The 22,299-nt window shown below is 49.8% G+C and overlaps 1 protein-coding gene across 1 annotated transcript in view; it reads left to right on the top strand.

Annotated features, from left to right (window-relative positions):
• grxcr1a (glutaredoxin and cysteine rich domain containing 1 a) overlaps positions 1-22,069 on the top strand; it is a 154,523-nt gene extending 132,454 nt beyond the window's left edge. The window contains exon 4 of the mRNA XM_038793036.1: positions 21,632-22,069. Coding sequence (XP_038648964.1) covers positions 21,632-21,829 — 198 coding nt within the window. The 3' untranslated portion in view covers positions 21,830-22,069. The remainder of the gene's footprint in view (positions 1-21,631) is intronic.
• The last annotated feature ends 230 nt before the right edge of the window (positions 22,070-22,299 follow it).

Below are 22,299 nucleotides of genomic sequence, written 5' to 3'. Positions count from 1 at the left end.
TCGAGACCAGAGTGAGCCTCCAGGACTGGCAGTGCTAGGTGGCGGGGGAGCCTCAAGGGATGGCTCCACCTGCACCCCCATCCCATGGAATAGCCCGGGGGCCATTGGGCACCCCGAGGGAGGAGGAGGTAATGGGGCCCGTACCGGTGACTCCCGCAGAGGAGATGCCGGAACACCACGGCACCTCGGACTCCCCCCACCCCCTCCCCCATCCCTTGTGCGTCAACTGGGCAGCGGGAAGAATGGGTGTAATGGTAGGGACCGTAAGGCCAGAAAGTTAGACACCAGTTGAGTTGGCATAGCTGCTGGGCACAGTTTAGTTATGGGGGCTAATCTGTATAAATCGTTCACATTGAACACCTGTTACCACTGGTACAGCCTGGTTCTGTGCTCTGTCTGATGGGTGTGAGGGGTGTGCTGGTCTGGGCTGGCGGAGGCTGAAAAGGAATGGGTGGGCATTGGGTGGCCTGGGCTCCACACCTGCTCTCCCCCCCCTCCACTCCCAACCGTCCCTACCACCGTCACCCCAGTGATTCGATGGAACCGTGTGATGGAATGGCAAGCTCCCATGCAGGGATCACCCAGGTGGACGGTGAAAAGTGCTACCGTGGGCAGGAGACAGGCAATGCCAAATGATATGGAGTACCAGAGCTCATCACAGAGCGTGTTGTCCTCATTCCCCATCCCATGGATCAGACCCGCCGTTACTGCCAACCCAGCACCCCCAATGGGTAGTGCAACAGGTGGGGGGGGGGGGGGGGGGAGGGGGGGAGGAGTGACCGCCCGTGGGGGCGGGATGTGGTAACCATGCTGCTAGCCACTGCCCCTCCCCTCTCTTTCCTCACCACCCACCACCCGACCCCCCCAGTCGGTGAACCTGGAGGCGATCAGAGCATCCTGTGCGCTTTGGCACTGGTGCACACGTAGTGCAGCATCCCGTGCCTGCCTGGGCCCCCCTTCCCTCCCATCATCACCCACCTCTGCGTTCTCCTCATCGAACGAGGCCTGGTGATCCTTCTCCTCCACCAGCACATCGCCCCTCGACTACTCACTGTTGTGGAAGCCGCAGCAGGGCACCACGATGCATGTCTGTGCCCAATACCCGGGCAGTGTGCACGATGCAGGCGACCCTTCCAGCGTCATACTGGAGGGCCCCTCCTGAGGATTCCAGGCACCTGAACTGCATCTTCAGGATGCCGAAGCATCGCTCCGTCATGCTACTGGTCACTGCATAGGTGTCGTTGTACTGGGTCTGTGGTCTCCGGATAGGTGTCATCAGCCACGACCACAGTGGATAACCCCTGTCACCCAGGAGCCAACCCCCCCAGCCAGGTGGGCGTCTCGAACATGTCAGGAATTATCAAGTGGGCAGGATGAAGGCATCGTGCACACTGCCCGGGTATCGGGCACAGACATGTATGATGCACAGCTGATGGTCACAGATCAGCTGCACGTTCATCAAGTGGAATTTGTTTGTGTCTGGACCGGCGTGTCATCTGCAGGTGTTCGTAGGGCAACATGCATCCTGTCAATCACCCCCTGGACCCGGGGCATCCCGGCAATGCTGGTGAACCTGGCTGCCCAGACAGTATGGTGAACTCAGTCCACATTAAAGTGAATCTATTGAGCCGCCTGGGCATATAGGGCCTCAATGAGAGTGGGTGTGCCTGTGCACCGAGGTCTGTGAGATCCCCGACAAGTCCCCACTTGGCGCCTGGAGGTACCACGTGGCCTAAATGTCCAGGGCGACAGTCAACTTGACGAGCACCGGGAGTGGGTGTCCTCCCCCTTACCCCATGGTGCCAGGTGTGCCACCATCTGGCAGATATGTCACACTGTCTCCCTGCTCAGCCAGAGTCTTCGATGGAATGCCCGGTCTGGCAGGTTGTCAAATGACAGGCGTTGCCGGTACACACGAGGCCTCATGCGGCACCTACTTGGTACCTCCTCCTCCTTGGCCTGTTGGGCGGCTCACTCTCCATCCTGGGCGGCTGCCACCTGTCCCTCTGCTGCACGCTCTGCTGCTGTAGCTTCCTCCTCCTTGAGCGGCGCCTGCTCGTATAGCCACAGGGCATTCCACAGGACTGCTGCAACTAGCAGGAAGGCCACTATTGGCGGTTATCTTTCAAAATCCATTGTCTGCAGGGGGTGAAAGACCGACACGATTGCATGGACCCAACCAGGTCCAACAGCTACATGGTGGCCCCGGTTGGCAGGGCGGGCTCTGCCCCTGCATGACTCTCCCCCCAGCCCATCCCCGCATTCCTGGCCCCATTGGTGGCTGGCACCGTGGAGGCATCTGACTCTGTTGCCCATCCCTAATGCCAAGGGTACCGTCGGCTGGTACTGCCCCTGCCAGGGATATGCACTGCAGTCCCCGTAGGGGCTACTGTAATTGTTTCCCTAGGTGGGCCTCTGGTGGGTGGCAGCCGGTGGGACGGCCAGGGGGGGGGGGGGGGGGGCTCCCTGGGTCACTGTCTGTGTGGAGTTTGCACATTCTCCCTGTGTATGCGTGGGTCTCACCCACATAACCCAAAAAGATGTGTAGGTTAGGTGGATTGGCCGTGCTAAATTGTCCTTTAATTGATAAAAAAAGGAATTGCGTACTCTAAATTTATTTTTAAAACACATTCTAACCCCAGGCTTTTAATCCTTAAATTGCCCACTACATTTACAATCCAATTTTCCTAACATCTTCTAATCGTCACAATATGTTGCCCAACCCTAATTGTCCTTGAGCTGAATTGTTTGTTGCAGCATTTCAGAGGATAGTTAAGAATCAATCACATTGTTATGTCTCTGGGGCCTTTGGTCAGCCTGGTCAGGTAAGGATGGCAGATTTCCTTTCTTAAAGGATGTTAATGACCTTGGTCAAAACAAAATAAAAATTATAATTTCATGGTCCAGATTTTATGATCTGAATTCATATTCTGCTTTGATTGGATTTGAGAATTACCCTGGACTCTGGATTGCAAATCTAATGAGCAGCAGGAATAGCCGCTCAGCCCCTCGAGCTTGCTCCACCATTCAATATTGTCAAGGCTGATATAATTGTAACTTCAACCGCATGTTCCTGCCTACCCCTGATAACATTTCAAACCCCTTGTTTATCAAGAATCTATTTGGCTCTGCCTTAAAAATATTCAAATACTCTGCTTCCACCACCTTTTGAGGGCGGAGTTCCAAAAACTCGCAACCTTCTGAGAGAAAGTCTCCTCATCTCTGTCTGAAATGAGTGACCTCTTGTTTTTAAATAGTCCATAGAATCCCTACAGTGCTGACAAGGCCATTTGGCCCATTGAGATTGCACTGACCCTCTGAAAGAGCACCCTACCTAAACCCAATCCCCCACCCCATCCCCCCAAACCTGTAACCCACCTAACCTACACATCTTTGGACAGTCGGGCCAATTTTAGCACAGACAATCTACCTAAGCTGCACATCTTTGGACTGTGGGAGGAAACCGGAGCACCCGGAGGAAACTCACGCAGAGAATGTGCAAACTCCACACAGACAGTCACCCAAGGCCGGAACAAAGTGGGTCCCTCGCGCTGTGTGATAACAGTGCTAACTACTGAACCAGTGTGCCGCCCAGTTACCCCTAGTTCTAGATTCTCTCAGAAGGGAAACCATTGGGATGGATTCTCTGCAGCCCCTCGCCGAAATCGCGTTCGACGCGGTGCTGGAGAATCCAATTTCAGGCCGAAATCGGGCCTGGCGCCAGTCCGGCAATTCTCCGGGATCCGAGAATCGGCATGATCGCGGAGTACGCCGTGCGGCTGGGGGCCCATTGACAGAGGCCAGCCCAGCGATCCTCCACTCCCGACAGGCCGAGTTCCCGACGGCATGGAACTAATCTGCTATCGCCGGTCAGAATGCTCGCATGATGGCTAAGGGCTCAGTCCGTGATTGCCCGGTTGGGAGGTGGGGGGATCGGACACCTGAGCGGGGGGGGGGGGGACCTTATTGGTGGCCAGGGATAATATCCGCACGGTCAGATCCTCGGGTGCACGGCTGATCGGGGGGGGGGGGGGTCTAGTTTTTATGGGCAGCACGGTAGCATGATGGTTAGCATAAATGCTTCACAGCTCCAGGGTCCCAGGTTCGATTCCCGGCTGGGTCACTGTCTGTGTGGAGTCTGCACGTCCTCCCCATGTGTGCGTGGGTTTCCTCCGGGTGCTCCGGTTTCCTCCCACAGTCCAAAGATGTGCGGGTTAGGTGGATTGGCCATGCTAAATTGCCCGTAGTGTCCTAAAAAGTAAGGTTAAGGGGGGGTTGTTTGGTTACGGATATCGGGTGGATACGTGGGTTTGAGTAAGGTGATCATTGCTCGGCACAACATCGAGGGCCGGAGGGCCTGTTCTGTGCTGTACTGTTCTATGTCTATGTCTCTGCGGTCCGAGTCCGCCATGGCGCTTGGCGTGGCCACTGGAGACCGCCGCCGTGCGCATGCGCGGACTCAAAACCGGAAGTGCGGGAGCCCGTATCCACAAATAAAGCTGCTTGAATTACTCTGGGTCCCTGCTAGCCCCCTACAGGGCATTGAATTAGCTGATCGTTTTTGCAGGAATCTCCAGAGTAAAACTCCAGCGTTTTTACGCCGGCGTGGGGACATAGTCCCATTTTGGGAGAATCCAGCCCATTGTCTCCACATCCACCCTGTCAATACCCCTCAGGATCTTAAAGGTTTCGATCAAATTACCTCTCACTCTTCTTAACTCGAGTCGATACAAGCCTAACCTCTTCAATCTGTCTTCGTAAGCCATCCGCCCATTCCTGGCATTAGTCTTGTAAAGCTTTGCAACCAAACCGCCATCTCCTCTTCAAGTGATTGATGTTATGTACCATATCCTAACTGATGCTTGTGTCTCTGGGCAAAAGCTATTTATTTTTCTGTGAAATACCAGAGCATTATTTATACCAAACGTCATACACTTTCCTTGCTAAAAGTAATTTTATTATGTGTAAAATGCATGCTCAATTTTAAGGTTGGATTAAAAAAAAAAAATGTTATTAAGGTATTTGAAATTTTTTATAACAGTAACAAAAACAATGACATCAACATGGTAAAATAAACATTTCCCCCCCAGCCCAATTTTCATACCCCTCAACCATGCAACAACAATCCTCCCCCCCTCCCCCCCCCTTGGAATTCTGCTTCTGCTGACATTTTTAATTTTCCCGAGAAAGTCGACGAACGGCTGCCACCTCCGAGAGAACCCTAACATTGACCCTCTTAAGGCAAACTTTATTTTCTCAAGACTGAGAAACCCAGCCATGTCACTAACCCAGGTCTCTACACTCGGGGGCTTCGAGTCCCTCCTCATTAGTAAGATCTGTCTCCGGGCTACCAGGGAGGCAAAGGCCAGGATGTCGGCCTCTTTCGTCCCCTGAACTCCTGGATCTTCCGACACTCAAAATATGGCTACCTCCAGACTCGGCACCACCCATGTTTTTAGTACCGTGGACATTGCCTGAGCAAAGCGCTGCCAAAACCCTCTCATGCCCAAAACATTGGGACATGATTTGCTGGGCTTCCCGCGCACCTCGCACACCTGTCCTCTACCCCGAAAAACATCCTCATCCTAGCCACTGTCATGTGTGCCCGGTGGACTACCTTAAATTGTATCAGGCTAAACCTGGTGCACGATGAGAAAGTATTAACCCTACTTAGGGCATCCACCCATAGACCCGCCTCTATCTCTCCTCCTAGCTCGTCCTCCCACTTTCCCTTAAGCTCCTCCACCTGAGTTTCCTCTGCCTCCGAATGCTCATGGTAAATATCCGATACCTTCACCTCTCCCACCCAGGTACTGGAAACTACTCTATCCTGTATCCCCCGTGGCGGCAGCAGTGGAAAGGCCGGCACCTGTTTTCTCAGGAAGTCGCGCACCCGCAAATACCTAAAACCATTCCCTGCAGGCAATTTAAATTTATCCACCAAAGCTTTCAAGATGGGAAAGCTCCCATCTATAAATAGATCCTCCTTCCTTCTAATTCCTGCCCTCTGCCAACTCCGGAAGCTGCCATCTAGCCTACCCGGTACAAACATGTGGTTATTATAAATCGGGGTCCAAATCGATGCTCCCTCCACTCTCTTATATCTCCTCCACTGCCTCCAGATCCTCAGAGCCGCCACTACACTGGACCTGTGGAGTATCGGGCCGGCGAGAATGGCAGAGGTGCCGTTACCAATGCTCCCAGACTGGTGTCTTTACATGATGCCGCCTCCATCCGCTCCCATGCTGACCCCTCCCCCACTACCCACTTCCTAATCCTGGCTATATTAGCCACCCAGTAGTAATTGCATAAGTTCGGCAGCGCCAACCCACCCTCCCCCCGACTGCGCTCCAGCAACACTTTCTTCACTTGGGGAGTTTTACCCGCCCACACAAAGCCCGAAACAATCTTATTCACCCGCTTGAAAAAGGTCCTCGGGATGAAGATGGGGAGGCTCTGAAAGACAAACAGAAATCTGGGGAGGACCGTCATTTTCACGGCCTGTACCCTCCCCGCCAGTGATAGCGGGAGCATGTCCCATCTCTTAAAGTCCCCTTTCATTTATTCTACCAACCAGGATAGGTTTAACTTGTATTGTACCTCCCATTCCCGGGCCACCTGGATTCCCAGATATCGAAAGCTCTTCCCTACCATTCTAAGCGACAGCTCTCCCAGTCTCTTCTCCTGCCCTCTTGCCTGGATCGCAAACATCTCGCTTTTAAGATTGGATATTTAGTTACATTAGGGAAACATTTTTCTGCAGAATTAGGTGGAGGGAGTCTGAAATTAGATAAGTCAGCATTTACTTGGTATTGGGCCTTTATCTAGGCAACGGCTGAGTGAAGGAATAAACCAGACGGATTGATAAAAGGGGTGAGGGAATGAATAAGAATGAGTAAAACGATAGAGGATGGGAGCAAATGACTGAGATCACTTTGAGTGAAGCAGAGTGTGAGAGAGGTCTCAGAGGATCCCTACAAACATCAGGTTTCTACTACTTTAGCAGTTTCATAACTTTTTGTGGTATTATTAGCTTGTTTTGCTGTTACTTTATACTGAGGATGCCCAACATAAGACGAGGGGCCACAATCCGGCCCGCCATGCCGCCCTATCCAGTTTGCGGATTCACTGTTCAAAATACAGGTAAATGGAAGTGACAAATCTGCAAAGAGCTCCAATCACAGTCCATGGGCTGGATTCTCTGTCCCGCTGCGCCATATTTCTGCCTCGACCCGCCGGCGGGATTCTCCGTTTCGACGGCCTGTCATTGGGTTTCCCATTGTGAGGCATCTCCATGCCGACGGGAAACCTCCGGGCGCCGGCAAAACGGCACCCATGTTTGTGGGAGAGAAACAATCTGTGATTGGAGGAGCTATGAAGTGTGACGGTGAGCGACCACGGTGCATTCTTGCTCTCTCGCGTCCTCTCGTGCAGGAGCCAGCCTCTGAGTGGAGCATAGGGGTTCCTCCCCTCCTCCTTCCTTCCCAAAGTACTATCCACAGAACTGGCTAGGGGAGGGGGAACACCCAGGCTGAAAGGTAACCCGCTCCGACTCCACTTGCGTATGAATTTCACAGAATCCAGCTCGGACTCTGTGCCACCAGAGGTAAATGTAAGATCCATGTGAGTTAAACCCAACTCCTTAGCTCGTCCTTCATCCCCACCCCTTCCCCCAAGGCCAGGACTTGTGCCACGCTATCTCTCGAGATCTGTTTCTTAAGCGAAAGGGCAAAAATTGTTTTATTAGTTAGCTCCGTCGCTTGCCACTTTTTAATGGTCAATTTTCACAATTATTCTTTTAATTGATCAATTTATTTCTTTGACTTTTTTTTGCTTTCAATTCATGTTTAATGTTACCCAAACTATCTTTCTAAAATTTGCTCACCGGCTCCTTCAATGAGAAAAAAATTCATGTGAGAAAGGTTTGCAGCTCTACTCTGAGACGAATAAAAAAATCTCTCCTAATAACACTGCTCTTCTTTAGCAAATTCACACTGTCTTTTGCAGGCAAAGACAGGCAATTCATGGGCGCATGTCAATATTTGCAGAGGTCCCTGGGATTTGTTCAATACTCTCAAGGATCTTTGTGAATGTGCCACTGTTTGCAGAAAATGTTTGACAACGAATGCCCTAAATTGACATACATAGAGAGCATATTTCCTGCTCATTCATAGTCCTGGGAATCTAGTCAAGAACTTGATTCTGTTTCATAGTCTACAAATAATAACATGAATAATCAGAAGAATGTTAAAACATTAGGTCTGAACGAATAGTCTGAATGATAGTTTGTGATTTCCTGTGGGAGCAATGCAATGCTGAAGTAACCACGGTAAGTGAAATTGGCAGTGAATTAAGGCTAAATTGCTTCATCCATTACATCATGAGGCACAATGCCACAATATGATAGGATAAGAAATTCTGCACAGAATACCTGTTGCCAGGCAGCCACTAACCAGCAGTTCCAAGAAATAAAAAACAGCACCAGTTCTGGGATGTGAGATATTCAGACTTGTACACTATTTACCTTTAATACATTTAGAAGTAGCAGCCAATTCAATAAAATGCTCTTTCCTTTAAAAGCTAGGAAATGGGAAAGCATTGATTTTATTTTCTTTGCCAATGTCCTACTTTAGTTTAATAAATAAAACACTGTGGAAAGCACACACCCAGATTCATGCTGTTCGTCGAGGGACACAAATACTTCAAGTATCCTTACTACATGATTTCAACATTACTGGAAGGTTAAAAATTATAGACGTGGAAAATCATTACGGTTGATGTAGTATGAGACTGATATCTTGCACTTTTTTTATCTGAGGGGGAGAAAGAGAGGTTGCACAATGGTATCTTGGAATTTTTCCCTCTGATTCGTCTCTTCCTCAAGAGAATTGGTGAATTAGATAAAGATGGCGTAGCCTGTCCCTATCTCCGTAACCTCCTTTCATCCTGAAGCCCTCGAGAAGTCCGTGTTCTTCCACTTCTGGTCTTTTGTGCATCCTTTGCCCCTTCATTGGCAGTTGTTTAAGTCTGAATATTTAGCATTTTCTTCCTAAACCACTTCATCTCTCAAGCTCTTGGGTCTCCTTTAAGATGCTCCTTTTTATCGGAGGTCTTTTTTGAACAACAGTTTGGTCACCTTTCCGAATATCTCCCTCTTTGTCTTACTATTTAATTTTTTGCCTGACTAGACTCCTGTAAAGTATCATGGGACAGTTCACGACATTAAAGTCACAATATAATTTGAAGTTGTCATTGAGATGTTAATAGTAAAAATTGAAGACAAGTGCTGGATAAATAGGATTGATGGGGCAAATTACCTTCCCTTCTCTGTCATTATTATGCAAATTATCTTTAGTTGCAAATGGCTGGAGATTGGGATGGGGAGTTTTAATTTGATGATGTCTGAAGAGTTTGGGGTGGGTTGGAATCATAGGATACCTAATGTGCAGAAGGAGGCCATTTGGCCCCTCTGAAATAACAGCCTACCTCCCCCGCCCTATCTCTGTAACCCTGTAACACCATCTAACCTTTGGACACAAAGGGCAATTTAGCATAGCCAATTCACTTAACCAGTACATCTTTGGACTATAGGAGGCAACTGGAACACCTAAACGAATCCCACGCGACATAGTGACAATGTGCAACCTCCACACAGACAGTCAGCCAAGGCCGGAATTGAACCTGGGTCCCTGACGCTGTGAAGCAGGAGTGCTAACCACTGTGCCAGCAAGAAAATTGCATATAAGTGCAATATGTCTATTGGTGGTTTTTAAGCCCAGCTGCTACATTAGCATCTGACCTCCAGGTATCCCAGCACATTAGGGTGAATCATGACGGTGCCTTGCATGCACTCAAAGAGACTCTGAAAGGATGGCAGTTGATGGATTCTGATGGTCGGAGAACAGATGAGTCCCATCATCCCAGGTTCGTGCCATACTTCAGTGATGCCTCCTTGGATATGATACTGGGGGTGTAAGGGCCTGCAGAGAGATACAGTTTGCTAATAGCAGGTGGAGAAAGCACCCTACCACTAAAAGCAAGAAGGAATGGCTGGAGATTGGCCCGGGCTTGAGCAACAGGGGAGGGGTGCCATGCTCCTGGATTCAGCATTGAATATGGTTTGATGTCCAAATTAGGGCAGGAAAGGTAAGTTCAGTGACACGTTCAACTCCATCCTGTAGCTTGTTTCATGCCAACCCCCTCACTCAGCCTACTCTTGCACATCTCTCATCACGCCAACTTACCTTGCATTGCACCCACCCCTCTCTGCCTGTACATTTCCACCCTTATTTCAATGATATTCACCCTTACTTCAATGCAACCTCATACCCCTTCCTCATAGTCATCTGCAACAAATATTGTCCATCCATCTGGTAAACCTGTTCCAATACTTTATTTACGGATTTCTTCTTTTGCTTCTTGCAGGAGAAGGTAGCACAGGATACCAGGAAGAGGCAGAGAATCAGAAGCAACCCTCCAATCACCTCAGAGCTAACAAATGCAGAGGACTAGTTGCTGGAAATCAGTGGAGTCTCGGTGTGACTGGCAGTCAGAGTTAATAAGTTGTGGGCACCCCAGCGACCTAGTGACAGAATTAAATATCACACAGCCGCACAGCATAAAACACTCACTCATGTTGATGTGATATCTGCAGCCAGTGAAGTGGAATCATGTGCATAATGTTCACTTTAAACATTGCTACTTTGACAGTTCGAATTTATGTCTTTAATCTCTCACACGGTCTTCAAGCGTCCCATGGGAGATAGTTGAGCAGGATGATGATGTCCCTACAGAGGCGATCATACGCTTTGAGGGTGTACTGTTACAGGACTCATGTAAACTATGATCATGTAGACGGGGTACACACACTTCAAGTGGACCTGTCAGGAAGATATTTGGGTTCCACCTGGTGACTCACACATCACAAGTGAGTAAGATGGTGGAGTCAGAGACAGCAATGGAGAGTCCAAAATGGAGGGCACAGGATGCTTCAGGCTCTGCTTAGCAGGACATTGATGCTGAACTTCAGGGGCCTTCAATCAACAGAGCACTTCTGAAGTGTCTGAAAAGAATGTGTGATGTACTGGCAGCCTTTCCAGCTGCATTCTGCATGCTTGCATACAGATTGGAGGAGTCTGTCTCAGGCACGATTGGTCCGGTCATACAGGTCTCCATATGTTGTCTTGACCAAAAGAAAGTGCAGCTATCTGCATGGAGCATCAAACACTAAAATCAAATGAGTGCATGCTGGCCTTTATCAATGGGTTGCACTCTATGATTTCCACCTTAAATAAGATGGATGAAACCCTAGCTTTTACAGTTCAGTACCCTACTGATCTACAGCAAAATTCTCCCTAGCTTATTTCTAGCAGGGAATTGCATAACACATGGGGTTATGGTGGTAACTAGCGATGCGGGAGAGGGGACTCAGCTTAAAATGCTTCCAATTTTCATCTTCAACCCCCTCCCCAAACTTTCTTCAGTCTGCCTGCCGCCTCTTATCTCGATGGTTATTCGGCCTCTGCTGCTGGAGAAATCTTTGGCAAGGTCCTCACAGATTCCAACATCCAGAGGATGTTTGCCAAAAACATCTCAACAATCTGAGCACAGTTCTCAGCAGCAGTTCTCAGAATAAAGGCCAGCTAATATACTACCCCCCCCCCCTCACTTCACCATCCCACCCTCTGCCCGAACACACACAGACACACACACACACACACACAGAGGGGGAGGGGTAAAAATAAAAGGAATCAAAATATGAAATGAAAGATGAGTGTCTGTGCTTCCGATGCCAGGGTCATTGCAGCAGACATTCCTCCCAGGATGCTTAGCGATCGAAGTCACGGGTGGATTGCTAGTGGAGGACTCTGGCAGAACCATTCAATCAGTACTCACAGGCTGTAGGATTCCCTCTGAGGAGTCATGCAAAGGATCTGCCTCAGACCTGTTTAATTCGTACTTGTTTCCGGTTCCACCAGAATGACCAACAGCCTTACTGAGATAAGAACAGAGATCCCCACACGAGATTTTTAAAAAGGTTTTTAGACAACTGGCCCAGCCTTCAGCCAGTGGCTGAATTGGATTTCTTTTCAGTTCAATCAGGCTATGGAGAGAGAAAAGTCTTTTCTTTGGATCTTCAGGAAGAATCCATTAGATGAGAGGGGAATCAGGGCAATTGGGCGGAGAATCAGTTTCACGCCTAAGTATTGACGGGTGCCGGTTTTACGCCAAATCACAATTCTCCATTGCCTTGAAGAGGGTGTGTGGGCATGCCAGGGTCGGTGGGGGGAGTTGACGGGGCAATGACCGTGGGGCCTGGGTGACCATGCACAGTCTGCCATTGCCACGGTCTGCAAGGCACCCATCTTGCTGCGCACCCCACTGACCACCCTCCATAGCCCTGGTTCTGCAGAGTGCCACTGGCTGCATGGGTGCCCCCACGCCACCACCTCCACCACCCCAACCCCAATCCTCCACCCCCGTACCCTGGGCCCCACCCTCCACTTACCACCCCCTCACCCCAGTACCCACTCTCCATTCCACCCTCTGCCATACCAACCACCCTCGCCCAACCGGCTTCCAGCCACTGGCATGGCACCACGCGGCCGCCCAAGGGCAGTGCCCATAGTAGCCCCTAAAGGGGGCATGCTGGATGGGGGCCATGAAGGTTACTGCTGGCATGGGCAGCACCAGCCGATGGTACCCCTGGCAGCAGGGACAGGTGCCAGGGCCAGAGGCCCCCACAGTGCAGGGCACTGACGAGGCCAGTGATCCAGGGAATTGGGAGGGGAGGTCATGCAGGGGCAGAGTCCGCAGTGCCAACTGGGGCCACAGAGGTGCATCCTTGCTATCACAGAGGCCCTATATGCCCAGTTGGCACAATACATCCTTTTTAATGTGGATCGGTCCCACCAGGATGCCCAGGAAGCTGCATTCACCGTGATTGCCGAGATGCCCTTGGTCCAGGGGGTGATTGACGGGATGCGTGCCCCCTACGAGCACCGGAAGATGACAGGCCATTCTACACAAACCAAAAGGAGTTCCACTTGATGAACGTGCAGCTGAGGTGTGACCATGAGGTGCACATCATGCACATCTGCGTCCGATACCCCGGCAGTGTGCACAAAGCCTTCATCCTGGCACACTTGACGATTCCTGGCTTCTTCAAGGTGCCACGCCAGCAGGGGTGGCTCTCGAGCAACAGGGGTTCTTTACTACCCTCATGGCTGTGCGGAGACCCACTACAACGCTGCTCATGCAGCAATCTGAGGCGTGATCGAGTGGTGCTTTGGCATCCTGAAGATGTAGTTCAAATGCTTGGACCACTCTGGAGGGGCTCTCCAGTATGGTGCTGGGAGGGTTGCCCGCATCTTTGCTGCCTGTTGAGTCTTCCAGAACACCGCACAGCAGGGGAGCGACGTGCTGGAGAAGGAAGATGAACGCCAGGCATCGAGAGGGTGAGCAGAATATGGGGGAGGGCGAGGATGGGCAGGACATGGGGCCCGAGCAGGCACGGGAGGCCACATAATGTCTGTGCAGGACCAACGCATACGGGATGCTCTGATCACCTCCAGGTTCACCCATTGGGGGGGGGAGGGGGGATTGGCCAAGTGTATGGAAAGCACATCCCACTCCCCCACCCCCTATCTCCCTACCTCTCTGACCAAGCACCCCCCTCCATCACTGCATGCAACCCCACCGAGACACATATCTGCGGCGCTACGAGCTGGGGGCCCTGGGTTGACAGTAACAGTGGGTCTGCTCCATGGGTTGGAGGATTATGACAACCCGCTCTGCAATGAACTCTGGTGCTCTGCATCATCTGACAATGTCTGACTCTTGCCCACGGTAGCACTCTCGAATGTCCACCCGAATGATCCCTGCATCCGAGCAGGCCATTCCATTACATAGAACATAGAACATAGAACACTACAGCGCAGTACGGGCCCTTTGGCCCTCGATGTTGCGCCGACCTGTGAAACCATCTGAAGCCTATCTGACCTACACTATTCCATTTTCATCCATATGTCTATCCAGTGACCACTTAAATGCCCTTAAAGTTGGCGAGTCTACTACTGTTGCAGGCAGGGCGTTCCACACCCCTACTACTCTCTGAGTAAAGAAACTGCCTCTGACATCTGTCCTATATCTATCACCCCTCAATTTAAAGCTATGTCCCCTCGTGTTGGGGTCATCACCATCTGAGGAAAAGACTCTCACTGTCCACCCTATCTAACCCTCTGACTATCTTATATGTCTCTATTAAGTCACCTCTCAGCCTTCTCCTCTCTAACGAAAACAACCTCAAGTCCCTGAGCCTTTCCTCGTAAGACCTTCCCTCCATACCAGGCAACATCCTAGTCAATCTCCTCTGAACCCTTTCCAAAACTTCCACATCCTTCCTATAATGTGGTGACCAGAACTGCACGCAGTACTCCAGGTGCGGCCGCACCAGAGTTATGTACAGCTGCAGCATGACCTTGTAGCTCCGAAACTCAATCCCCCTGCTGATAAAGGCTAGCACACCATATGCCTTCTTAACAGCCCTATTAACCTGGGTGGCAACTTTCAGGGATTTATGTACCTGGATGCCGAGATCTCTCTGTTCATCTACACTACCAAGAATCTTGCCATTAGCCCAGTACTCTGCCTTCCTGTTACTCCTTCCAAAGTAAACCACCTCACACTTTTCCGCATTAAACTCCATCTGTCACCTCTCAGCCCAGTTCTGCAGCTTATCTATGTCCCTCTGTATTCTATAACATCCTTCAGCACTATCCACAACTGCACCGACCTTCGTGTCATCTGCAAATTTACTAACCCATCCTTCTACACCCTCTTCCAGGTCTTTTAAAGAAATGACAAACAGCAGTGACCCCAAAACAGATCCTTGCGGTACACCACTAGTAACTGAACTCCAGGATGAACATTTGCCATCAACCACCACCCTCTGTCTTCTTTCAGCTAGCCAATTACTGATCCAAACCGCTAAATCACCTTCAATCCCATACTTCCTTATTTTCTGCAATAGCCTACCGTGGGGAACCTTATCAAACGCCTTACTGAAATCCATATACACCACATCAACCGCTTTACCCTGATCCACCTGTTTGGTCACCTTCTCAAAAAACTCAATAAGGTTTGTGAGGCATGACCTACCCTTCACAAAACCGTGTTGACTATCGCTAATCAACTTGTTCTTTTCAAGATGACTATAAACCCTATCTCTTATAACCTTTTCTAACATTTTACCCACAACCGAAGTAAGGCTCACAGGTCTATAATTACCAGGGTTGTCTCTACTCCCCTTCTTGAACAAGGGGACAACATTTGCTATCCTCCAGTCTTCCGGCACTATTCCTGTCGACAAAGACAACATAAAGATCAAGGACAAAGGCTCTGCAATCTCCTCCCTGGCTTCCCAGAGAATCCTAGGATAAATCCCATCTGGCCCAGGGGACTTATCTATTTTGACATTTTCCAAAATTGCTAACACCTCCTCCTTTTGAACCTCAATTCCATCTAGCCTGGTCGACTGAACCTGAGTGTTCTCCTCGACAACATTGTCTTTCTCCAGTGTAAACACTGACGAAAAATATCCATTTAACGCTTCCCCTATGTCCTCTGATTCCACACACAACTTTCCACTATATCCTTGATTGGCCCTAATCTTACTCTAGTCATTCTTTTGTTCCTGATATACCTATAGAAAGCCTTAGGGTTTTCCTTGATCCTATCCGCCAATGACTTTTCGTGTCCTCTCCTCGCTATTCTTAACTCTCCCTTTAGGTCCTTCCTGGCTAACTTGTAACTCTCAAGTGCCCTAACTGAGCCTTCATGTCTCATCCTAACATAAGCCTTCTTCTTCCTCTTGACAAGTGCTTCAACTTCCTTAGTAAACCACGGTTCCCTTGCTCGACAACTTCCTCCCTGCCTGACAGGTACATACTTATCAAGGACATGCAGTAGCTGTTCCTTGAAAAAGCTCCACATTTCGATTGTACCCATCCCCTGCAGTTTCCTTCCCCATCCTATACATCCTAAATCTTGCTGAATAGCATCATAATTGCCTTTCCCCAGCTATAATTCTTGCCTTGCAGTATATACCTATCCCTGCCCATTGCTAAAGTAAACATAACCGAGTTGTGATCACTATCACCAAAGTGCTCACCTACATCTAAATCTAACACCTGGCCAGGTTCATTACCCAGTACCAAATCCAATGTGGCCTCGCCCCTTGTTGGCCTGTCTACATACTGTGTCAGAAAACCCTCCTGCACACACTGTACAAAAACTGACCCATCTATAGTACTCGAACTATAGTTTTTCCAGTCAATATTTGGAAAGTTAAAGTCCCCCATAACAACTACCCTGTTACTCTCGCTCCTGTCAAGAATCATCTTTGCAATCCTTTCCTCTACATCTCTGGAACTATTCGGAGGTCTATAGACAACTCCCAACAGGGTGACCTCTCCTCTCCTGTTCCTAACCTCGGCCCATACTACCTCAGTAGACGAGTCCTCAAACGTCCTTTCTACCGCCGTAATACTTTCCTTGATTAACAATGCCACCCCCCCCCCCCCCCCCCCCCCTCTTTTACCATCTTCTCTGTTCTTACAGAAACATCTAAATCCTGGAACCTGCAACAACCATTCCTGTCCCTGCTCTACCCATGTCTCCGAAATCGCCACAACATCGAGATTCCAGGTACCAACCCATGCTGCAAGCTCACCCACCTTATTCCGGATGCTCCTGGCGTTGAAGTAGACACACTTCAAACCAGCGTCTTGCTTGCCGGTGCCCTCTTTCGAATTTTTAACCCTATCCCTGACCTCACTGCTCTCAACATCCTGTACACTGGGACTACAATTTAGGTTCCCATCCTCCTGCTGAATTAGTTTAAACCCCCCCGAAGAGCACTAGCAAATCTCCCCCCCAGGATATTGGTACCCCTCTGGTTCAGGTGAAGACCATCCTGTTTGTAGAGGTCCCACCTACCCCAGAATGAGCCCCAATTATCCAGGAAACCAAAACCCTCCCTCCTGCACCATCCCTGTAGCCACGTGTTCAACTCCTCTCTCTCCTTATTTCTCACTTCGCTAGCACGTGGCACGGGTAACAACCCAGAGATAACAACTCTGTTTGTTCTAGCTCTCAGCTTCCATCTAGCTCCCTGAATTTCTGTCTCAAATCCCCATCTCTCTTCCTACCTATGTCATTGGTACCTATGTGGACCACGACTTGGAGCTGCTCCCCCTCCCCCTTAAGGATCCCAAAAACACAATCAGAGACATCACGAACCCTGGCACCTGGGAGGCAACACACCAACCGTGAGTCTCTTTCGTTCCCACAGAACCTCCTGTCTGTTCCTCTAACTATGGAGTCCCCAATGACAAGTGCTCTGTTCCTCTTCTCCCTTCCCTTCTTAGCAACAGGGACAGACTCTGTGCCAGAGACCTGTGCCCTATTGCTTACCCCTGGTAAGTCATCCCCCGCAACAGTATCCAAAACGGTATACTTGTTATAGAGAGGAACGACCACAGGGGATCCCTGCACTGCCTGCTGGTTCCCTCTCCCTCCCCTGACGGTAACCCATCTACCTTCTTCTTTTAGCTGAGGTGTGACTACCTCCCTATAACTCCTCTCAATAACCTCCTCCGCCTCCCGAATGATCCAAAATTCATCCAGCTCCAGCTCCAGGTCCCTAACGCGGCTCTCGAGGAGCTGGAGTTGGGTACACTTCCCGCAGATGTAGTCAGCAGGGACACTAGAGGTGACCCTTTCCTCCCACATTGTGCAGGAGGAACATTCAACTGCCCTAGCCTCCATTCCCACTGAACTAACTTCCCAACTACTGAAAAATAAAAATAAAAAGACTTGTTAGTTTAGCAATCCAACGGACAGAACTTTGTTTTTGGGTTTGAGGAGGAGGATGGGTGGGAGACCCGTAAGTAGTATTTCGGGTAAAGCTGTCACTCGAGACCCAATTGGGTTTTGAGCTTCCAAAACGGGCAATCCCATCTACAGTGGAGATCCAGTCACTGAGCCAGGGACTACATGAGGGGTTGTCGGCGAGCATCCCTCACCTGCAGGCGCAGGTGGAGAGTCCAACCGCCTGCAGAAGGTGGTGGCGGCCATGTGTGCCACCCAGGCTAACACCACACGCTGGCATCTGTGGACTTGGGGCAAATGTTCTGGTTATGGATCAGTACGTCGAAAGCCTGGGCCAGTCTGTGCAGGCACTGGCTGAGGCCCAGGACAGGGCTACCCTCTCAAAGGCAGCCATGTGCCAGAGCCACCTGAACAATGCAGCGGCGCTCCTGAGCATGGCCTAGTCACAGCGGGCCTTGGCTGAGAGCGTCAGCGGCATTACACAGATGCTGGCCGATATGGCACAGACACAGACGGAGATGGCGCAGTCCCAGACAGAGGTCTGCCATACCTCCCACGCTCCCCAACCAGCTGACAGCCACCGGCAAGGCACCACGCAACCCGCCCAAGGGCAGTGCCCATAGTAGCCCCTAAAGGGGGCATGATGGGTGGGGGCCATGAAGGTTACCGCTGGCATGGGCAGCACCAGCCGATGGTACCCTTGGCAGCAGGGGCGGCCGCCAGGGCCAGAGGCCCTGTGCTCCATGGCTGTGAGCATGCAGACCCTGGTCGAGTTGAGAGGGGCCTCCAGGACTGGCAGCGCAAAGTGGCAGGGGAGCCTCAGGGGTTCACTCCGCTCACACCCCTGGGGGGGTCTTCAGACACCCTGAGGGAGGAGGAGGTGATGGAGCCCATACCGATGACTCCCACAGGGGAGGAGCCGGAACACCACAGTACCTCAGACTCCCCCCCCCCCACTATCCCTGGCTCATCTGGTGGGTAGTGAGCAGAACAGGTCAGCACGAGGCCACCTGGGATACACGAGCAGCAGCTGGGCCCATCCAGGCCCGGTCGCTGCAGAAGACGCCCACTAAAGGGGACCCAGATCACAGGGCGGAAATCACAGCAGGCTGCCTCCACTCCTGATGTACCATCTGTGGATCCACTTAGGTGTAGCGTTGGGCCCATAAGGCCAGAAAAGTAGACACCAGTTAAGTTGGCACGGAGCAGGGCACAGTTTAGTGATAGGGGCGAGGGTATGCATCTGTATATATGTTTTTACATTAAACAACGATGCACAATGTTACAACCTGCCTCGGTGCTCTGTCAGAAGGATGTGAGGGTGGGCTGGTCTCGCTAGCTGCAGAGGGGGAGTGGGGAGGTGGGGGTGAATGGGCGGACGTTGGGGCTGGGCTTGGCTCAGGGACCGAAGTTCAACCAGTGCTCACCGCTCCTGTGTCCCCAATCCTACCCCACCCCCGCTGTCCCCACCTCCGCCACTCCAGGGATTCAATGGGACCATGTGGCCTTTTCACTTGTGATGATTGGTGAGGTAAGACCCAACTCCAAGCAATGGCCGGCTGTGAAAAGGGTGCTTGGTTGGTTGAAGAACTTTCTTATGTTGGGGAAAGTGGGGAGTGAAGTTGGTTTTGTACTCTCTTGCCAAGTGGGTTCACTGATGTAGTCAACTGATCTTTGTCATATGCCAGTAAGTAATATGGGCCACTGGTGATGTACTGATGATGTCGCATTCCTCCTCACCCTCTGTAGAGACTATGTGCTCGCTCCTTCTGTAGGCCCAAACCTAGCTTTGTTGCAATGTTGTGCAGAGTGCAGCACACAATGATCATTCTGTTGACCATGACTGGTACCTATTGAAGGGCATGACCAGATCTGTCGAAGCTTGCCCAGTGACACACTGGTTTTCATGGGTCTTTGTTTGTAACATTCTTGGGCTTCATTGGTTGGGCTCCTCAAGGGTTTAAGCAGTGAAGTTTTAATTGGGTTTCTCTCGCCTATAATCAGACAGTTGAAGGGCAAAGAACGCATGGAGGCTGGACAATGTTTTACCTTGAGTTTGGGGTCTAGATGGGGTTTCTTTACAGTTTGCCTGTTACTCTAAGAATGCTTTCATCAAGCGTTTTTCGTTAAAAAGCATTGTTTATTTACAGATCTCTGTACATCGCAGCACCCTACGCAAAGTTGTATTTCTACTTCCCACCAGTTCTTAGTGCTCTTCATCATGTGACATTGCATCATGGTTACATCAGTGTCCAGTGTTCCTGATGTTAATCCTTTACTCTACAGACTGACGCAGCATGAAAGACCCAAGGCAGCTTCTTGGGATTCTTGCACATTTCTGTGGTTGCATACGAGTTGCTCATTGATGGAGTGAAAGCTCTTGTGGTTGACAAACACTGCTGAGTGATCCAGGGATGCCTGGATTGCTGTGTGTGTGTGTGTGTGTGTGTGTGTGCGCAGTCCATGACACCCTGCACTGCCCAATCCCATCCCCAAGCCATGACCAGAGATACAAACCTGAGCACCCGCTCACTCTTACTGCAGAATTACCAGTGGCAACGTGCACAAAATATGCCTGTTAACCTGGCCACCAGGTTCGCTTGGCATCTTCTTCCAGTAAGCTGTAAATGTCAGCCACACCCCGGCATGAGACCCTGAGCCTCCTGGATACGCTGAGTTATGTGTCTGATCTCCTGTGAGTTTCGCCTCTTTGTTCAGTCCCTCCTTCCCATGGAACGGTGAGCAGTGAGGGGAAGGCTGCTGCTGCTGCCATTTCTGCTGCTGGTCCTCCACTAAGGTTCAAGATAATCCAGCATAAGCAGCACTCATGCTGATCTGATAGATCACAGCTGCCACGATGACAGCCAGACACACAAACCTTCAAAATAATAAAAGTAACCTGTCAAACAGTGTAATTAAACTCTCAGAGCATGAATTGTGAGCAAAAGCCTTTTGCACAACTCGGCAAGAAATCAGCTGTGAGGTTTTGGCATTTATGGGAGTTTTTGCCTGTCATTTCTTCAGCCCCCTCAGTTGCCACTGTGTTCTTTGCCTTGCTTTCAGGGGCGAGCTTCAGAAAACCTGGAAAACCTATACTTAAATCCCAAAACCCATGTTAAAGTTGCTCTCAAGTTAATAATATATTGAAATTACTGAAATAATCTGTCCTTGCTGAGGGGTTGTTCAGACGCTGTCTAACCTACTGCTGTTAAATTTGCTGAAAGTGGGTGGGAATTGACTTCCTGACATGCTGTCAATTTCATTGCTTAAACCCTCGGCCCACTCCCAAGCCCATTTGTGCAAAGCAATGTAAAATTCCCCCTTGGACCCGACTAATAAAGAGTTGTTCCTGCAGCTCTATCACAGTGATATCAAGTTTCAGAGGGACTGGTGTAAGGCTGTAATATGAACCTTTGGCCTTAATTTAGCACATCTCCTTGCTATGAATACACTTCCATAATAATACCGAGTCAAAGCTCACCATCTTCCTGCGTATTTCTAATACAAGAGTTACTGCTTATGCAAATAATGGCCAAATTTACATACCCCGCACATGAAACAACCTTGTTTCAAATAACTTTGAATGATTTTATTGAGATTGTGCAGAGTTGAATATATACCTGGCAATGATATTATTTGTTTCTTCTTTGTGTGAAGTTATGTCTCTGCACTTTATTATTTAGAAAAGTACGCAAAGAAAGGGAAATACTGAATAATGTATTTTTCTCTTTTTTTTTAGAAAGTCCAGCACCCACACGAGTGTTCAGCCTGTGGCGGATTTGCATTTGTTCCATGCTCAGTGTGCCATGGTAGCAAGATGTCAGTATTTCGAAACTGTTTCACTGATTCCTTTAAGTCCCTCAAATGTACTTCTTGCAACGAAAATGGATTGCAGCACTGCATACTCTGCAAAATGAACCCTGTACCATCAACATAAGTAACACCATAGTATCATTTGTCATAGCTCAACAATAAATGGATTCATAAGACGTGTGTAATTCTGATCTTAATTCTTGCGCACTAATTAAGTATATTTTCTAGTAAGGCCCCAATTATCATGCTGCTCCCACTGGAAGAGCACAATGAGTTGCCCATTCCTGAAATTATATATTGTCTGATTCCAGGGTAAAGTGATTTTAGCCTCAACCTCACCACATTTCTGTCTATCCCAATAACCTTTCACCCCCTTGTTAATCAAGTATCTATCTGCCTCAGCCTTAAAAATATTCAAAGACTTTCATTGCCTTTTGATGAAGAGAGTTCCAGAGATTCACGATCCTCTGAGAGACAAAATTTCTCCTCATCTCAGTCTTAAATGAGCGACCCCTTATTTCTAAACAGTGACCCCCCAGTTGTCGACTCACGGACCAGAGGAAATATCCTCTCCACATCCATCCTGTCAAGACC

Source organism: Scyliorhinus canicula, chromosome 3 (genome assembly GCF_902713615.1).
Source record: "Scyliorhinus canicula chromosome 3, sScyCan1.1, whole genome shotgun sequence".
NCBI lineage: Eukaryota > Metazoa > Chordata > Chondrichthyes > Carcharhiniformes > Scyliorhinidae > Scyliorhinus > Scyliorhinus canicula.
Note: the sequence above shows the minus strand (reverse complement) of the source record. Positions and strands in the feature narration are given on the sequence as shown.